General features: G+C 22.1%; 1 protein-coding gene across 1 annotated transcript in view; it reads left to right on the top strand.

Annotated features, from left to right (window-relative positions):
* Positions 1-3987: 3987 nt before the first annotated feature.
* Positions 3988-6187, top strand: part of LOC145843387 (MAP/microtubule affinity-regulating kinase 3-like) — a 32933-nt gene continuing 30733 nt past the window's right edge. Inside the window, exons 1-5 of the mRNA XM_082950859.1 lie at positions 3988-4072; positions 4295-4471; positions 5138-5191; positions 5254-5302; positions 5944-6009. Of these exons, the coding sequence (XP_082806985.1) occupies positions 4040-4072; positions 4295-4471; positions 5138-5191; positions 5254-5302; positions 5944-6009 (379 nt within the window). The 5' untranslated portion in view covers positions 3988-4039. The remainder of the gene's footprint in view (positions 4073-4294; positions 4472-5137; positions 5192-5253; positions 5303-5943; positions 6010-6187) is intronic.

Raw genomic sequence — 6187 nt, 5'->3', positions numbered from 1 at the left:
AAACCTGTTGCAACTTTTTGAAGTTATCAGGAAACTAATACTTGATAAATATTTTGATTATCAGTTGGCCAAAGTTTTGTTTTTAGTAAGTGTTGTAGTTTTTATAAAATATATTTTTTATTAAATCTATGTTTAGATTTATTGCTTAAAATTAGAGTTGCAAAAAACTTGGAAACCTGGAAAACCTGGATTTTTGAACAAAAAACACTAAAAAACCTGAAATTTTAAACAATTTTTACATGTTACAGGGTTTCCAAAAAACAAAAAACCTGGAATTTGCAAAATTTTGAAAAAAAAACCTGGAATTTTAAGCAATTTTTACATGTTAAGCAGTTAAATTTCAATTTGACACAAAAAATCTATAGTATTGATAAAAAAGTTTTTGTCATCATCAAAAACTTTTTTATTAAAAAACACATTTCAAGTAGATTTATTAACAAGAAGTTAGCAGTATGAAAGTATAAGTATATAAGCGTATTACATAATTTTTTAGAGCAATTTTCTTGCAAACGTTTAAGTACTTTTTATTTATTTTTAAGATCTAAAAATTTACTTATGGCTTCTTCAGAGTCTAAACTTGCGGTAGGATGTATTTTTGACGATTTAAAGATTTTTAGTAATTATAAAAACACTTAAAAAAAAAAAACAACTCATACAACTGATTTGCGTAGGCTAATCGAATGAATTTTGGTTTTTGCAATTTTCTTGCAAACGTTTAAGTACTTTTTATTTATTTTTAAGATCTAAAAATTTACTTATGGCTTCTTCAGAGTCTAAACTTGCGGTAGGATGTATTTTTGACGATTTAAAGATTTTTAGTAATTATAAAAACACTTAAAAAAAAAAAAACAACTCATACAACTGATTTGCGTAAGCTAATCGAATGAATTTTGGTTTTTGCAATTTTCTTGCAAACTTTGAAGTACTTTTTATTTATTTTTAAGATCTAAAAATTTACTTATGGCTTCTTCAGAGTCTAAACTTGCGGTAGGATGTATTTTTGACGATTTAAAGATTTTTAGTAATTATAAAAACACTTAAAAAAAAAATCCTACTTTAAAATACATCCTACCGCAAGTTTAGACTCTGAAGAAGCCATAAGTAAATTTTTAGATCTTAAAAATAAATATAAAGTACTTGAAAGTTTGCAAGAAAATTGCAAAAACCAAAATTCATTCGATTAGCCTACGCAAATCAGTTGTATGAGTTGTTTTTTTTTTTTTAAGTGTTTTTATAATTACTAAAAATCTTTAAATCGTCAAAAATACATCCTACCGCAAGTTTAGACTCTGAAGAAGCCATAAGTAAATTTTTAGATCTTAAAAATAAATAAAAAGTACTTAAACGTTTGCAAGAAAATTGCAAAAACCAAAATTCATTCGATTAGCCTACGCAAATCAGTTGTATGAGTTGTTTTTTTTTTTTAAGTGTTTTTATAATTACTAAAAATCTTTAAATCGTCAAAAATACATCCTACCGCAAGTTTAGACTCTGAAGAAGCCATAAGTAAATTTTTAGATCTTAAAAATAAATAAAAAGTACTTAAACGTTTGCAAGAAAATTGCTTTAAAAAATTATGTAATACGCTTATATACTTATACTTTCATACTGCTAACTTCTTGTTAATAGTAGATTTACAGTATCTTTTCAATGTTTTTACTAATTAACACAATTTTTTGTAGCCTTATGTAAACAATAAGTGTAAAAATATACATTAGCAATCCTGCTTTTAGTGGTCTTAAAAAGTTTAAACAGTCCAAAACTAGTTGTTCTAAGCATTTAAAAAAAAACTTTACTAATTGTATCACAAAAAAATGCACAGTAAGAATAAAAATAAAAAAATTGTTTACAAAAAAATAATACTATTTTTTTTTACCTCAAAGAGAGCAAATGTTTTGATAATAAAAATGGTAAAAAGTTGAAGTTTTATGTTTAAAATAGTAAGTAATAGTATAAACATTAATATACAGTTGCCATTTTTTATTATATTTTTGTTAAGTGATTCAAATTAAATTGGTAAATATTTTGTTAAAGTAGTTTAGTTTAATTAAATTAAAGTGTATTATATATTTATCAATGTGTTAAAATTATCTTGATGTTGAATTTCAAATATTATAACACTACTAACTTATGAATGTTAAATGTTTACTAAAAACTAAAAACATCATATCATCTATAAAGTTATATTTACCCAAAATTACTTTAGTTGAGATGTTATGTAACTGGTCAGTTTTATAGAAAGTTGAAATTATATTAGTAAAATTTAAAATATTACTTTTTCATTTTTTTTATAACTTTAGATAATAAAACAATGACTATTTTTACTTAAAATGACTAGCTACATTGAAAGTTTGTAATAACATAGCATTTTTTTTAATTAAGTATGCTGCCAACCCTATACTATAAATTATGGCTGTTTTTTATCTATTATTAAAGTTATCTAATTACTTAAAATTACTATTGATGTATCAATTAACATTATATTTAAATTTTTTTTATCAACTGCTTTTTTAATAAGAATATATAGTTTAACACAAAGACTTGTTTTCAGTGGTTTATAGTTTATAATAAAAATATACAGAAAAATTAAATTATACCTAAACCTAAATTTGATAAAAATTTGAATGTTTTTTTGGATAGTTTGCATCAAAATTATTTACAGTTAAAAAAAAACTTATTATATTATGTAAAAAAAATTAAGCCCAGATATTGTAAATAAATTGAAATCATAATTTATAAGATCATATGAAACTATTTTTTAAATGAAAGATTGTTTTTACGAAACATAATGAAAATAAATAAACTTTTACAAATAATTTTTAGTTTTTTGATCAGTTTAAGTCTATATGGTCTTAAAGTTCTCATTTATTTTGTAGTATTAAAAGTTTATTTTAAGCTTGATTTTATTTAATTTCTTGGTTGTTTTTGTTTTATTATTTATTTTAAACATTAAAATTAACTCTTAGCTCAATTTTAAAAGCTCAAAGTACCAAAATGTTAAATTTACTCAAAGTTATCAAATGGTCAAAAAAGTATATGATAGATAAATTTAAATTTTTTATTCAAATATAATTAAATATATTTGACAGAATTTTTTCTTTTAAGCATTTATCTTTCATTCTTCACTGCAACCCTTCCAAAGAAATCTGTCCTTAAAAATACTTTTTACTGATATTTCTGAATAAAAAAAACTTTATTTAAGCAAATTCAACAAATTCATTCAAAACATTATTCAACCCATACTATAGAGATTTAAAGTTATTTTTTCAAGTTAGTTGTATTTCTAACATCCATAGTTACTTAAATAGTGAATTATCTGATGTAACTTTACATTTAAAAAAGTGGTAACTATCAATATTTCTAAAAATCTTTTAAAGTGCTTTGAACTAAAAATAGTTTTTAGTTACAGATGCCTTTGTTTTTATAATCAGTCAGTAAATAATTATAAGATATAGATAAAAAGTAAGGAACAACTTTTTTTTGTTCTATTATATCTAAAGTAAATAATTCTTATTTTTACTTATATATTTTAAAAGGATATGTCAATAGTAATTAAAGCTATGATAATCAGTATTATAACTATTGGTAAATCACTATTAGTTAATAATATTTATGTGTATAAAAGTTATAATTTCATCAAAAAAATATTTTATGAATAAATTTTCAATTAAGTTAAAAAAAAGTTTATTAATGTTGTTACCAATATTTTATGTAAATTAAGGTTTGATAAATTAAAACTCACTCTTTTGTTTTTACTTTTTTGGTTAATAAAATTTTTTCATAAAAAAAATCTTAAATTTAAATTAAGAGAAAACTGCTTATAATTGATTTTAATTCCATTACAATTACTAAACTTGAATTTTAAATCAAATAATTCTATTTGAACATGATTTTTTATTCAAGCACTGGCAGGGTCTTTGACCGAAACTTAGTTTGTAAAATAAAGTCTTGAAAGAATAAATACAATTACTTAACTGTTTAATTTTCAGATTGAGGTTGTTTAAATTGTTGTGCACAAAGGTTAATATCAGTTTAGATAATGTCCAAGTCCATGACAGATGAAAGAGGAGCCGTGAGTTTGATCTTTTATTTTAGTGTTATTTAAAATGACAACTTTAAAAAGTTTTGATTGACTTATTAATAAACAAATTAAATAAGTTAAAAACAATAAAAATGTTATTAACTTACTTTATACACTATGTTTCTAAGTTATCTTGTTCCTTTTTTCATCTGATAGTTTTGTTCTTGTAACCTTTAGAAAAAGTTTAGATCCAAGTTTTTAACTTGGAAACAGGCAGGGGATGGAGTTAGGCGCCATCAAGCCATAAGTAACCACGAAGAAAGACACAAACGACACAACAAGTCCTACATGGACGAGCCGCACATTGGAAAGTACAGAATACTCAAAACTATTGGCAAAGGAAATTTTGCTAAAGTTAAATTGGCCAAACATGTAATTACTCATAAAGAGGTATTTAAAGTTTGACTTCTTTAGTTTTATTATCTTTTCTAATTGAATTTTTAACAAAAATAAGGTAATATACTTTGTTCAACTACACATGTTTATTATCTTTAAACAATTTAGAATGTAATTGATTTCCTTTAACATTTAGTTGCTGTGTGTTTTGAAGTGTAGTTTAACAAAATTATAGGTTGTTTCAAATTATTTACCTCAAATCAGATATTTAAGACTTACTGAGATCTTTAATATATTTTTTATTTGAAGTTGTATTGTCTTTTCTAAGTTGATATTTAAAAAAAGTAGTCATAAAAGCAAGTTAATTTTTAAAGTTTGTAAAATGAGAATTAAACCATAAAATGTTTTTGCTTGTTGACATAAAAACCTCATGACCATTTTGTTTTGAAAAATGCGTTTTTGTTCTGCATGTGTTTAAAATTTAGTATTTTTTTCTATCCATGTTCTATGAAATTTTCAAGAATTTAAAAATACTTTTATTGAATTTATATTTGTTATATAATGCAGCTAGTATGTCTACTTATTCTACAATATTATTCTTTAAACTATTGTTTTCATTTGTATAATTCAATTTAAGAAATAATTTATTGAAAAAACAAATAAAAAAGTTTATATGATAATTTTCCTTTGAATAAAAAACTATTGAGATTTTTTTTTCAGGTTGCAATCAAAATTATAGATAAAAAAGCGCTAAATGCAAACAGTTTACAAAAGGTAAGTTTTTGTTTTTTAAATTTGTCCTTAAAATTTTAAAAATTAACCATTAACTTTTACAGCTTTTTAGAGAAGTCAAAATAATGAAAACATTAAACCATCCAAATATCGGTTAGTAGTTAAAGATTTATCAAATTAGAAAAGTTTTAGTGGTAGTACTTTTAATTTACTTCTTCATACATTTTTGTGCGTATACTATATTTACTACCTATTAAATAGAGTTTTAGTATACAACATGTGTTTACAAAATGTAAAACGCTAAATAAAAATAAGTGGAGTGAAAGTATTATTTTATTTTTAAACTAATTGATACAAACATGTAGTATAGTTATTATGTATCTTTTTGTGCTCATTACTTTATATTGTACAATAACTATTTAATTTTTATATAATGTAGAAAGTGTTTTATGATTTAAGTTTATGTCAATAAATTACATTCGTTTGTAAGACGTTTTAATAACTTTAAAAAATAATTTTTGAAAGACTTTTAAATTAATATTCTTTAACCTTATAGGTTTTAGTTTCCAGTTAGAAATAAAAATATATAATTTAGAAATTAATAAGTTATGTTATATTCATGACGTTTTAAAATTACTTATCTATTATTGTACATTGAAAAATGATTTATATAATATAAAAGAATAGTTGTTTCAAGAAGTTTCTAATAAATTTATTAACTAACTTTTGTCAGTTTATTTAAAAGCATTACTGTATGTCTTTACAAGGATAAAACTAATTAGTACAAAAAACAGTGAGGCTTTATGAAGTGATAGAAAATACAAAACAACTACTTCTAATCATGGAGTACGCTAATGGAGGTTAAATGTTGCTTATTTATTTTAATCTAATTATATTACTCTTATTAACAAAAAAAAAAAGTTATTGGTAATTTATTTTTTGTTTTATAATATGTTACAATGTATTCCATTACTAAAAGTTTTATAGTCTTAAAACATTACATTAATGCATTTTTTTTTAATTATTTTTCATTCAAAA

The sequence above is a fragment of the Thalia democratica genome, chromosome 8 (assembly GCF_965202585.1).
Source record: "Thalia democratica chromosome 8, ktThaDemo2.hap1.1, whole genome shotgun sequence".
Classification (NCBI taxonomy): domain Eukaryota; kingdom Metazoa; phylum Chordata; class Thaliacea; order Salpida; family Salpidae; genus Thalia; species Thalia democratica.
This window is presented reverse-complemented; position numbering and strand designations above follow the sequence as displayed.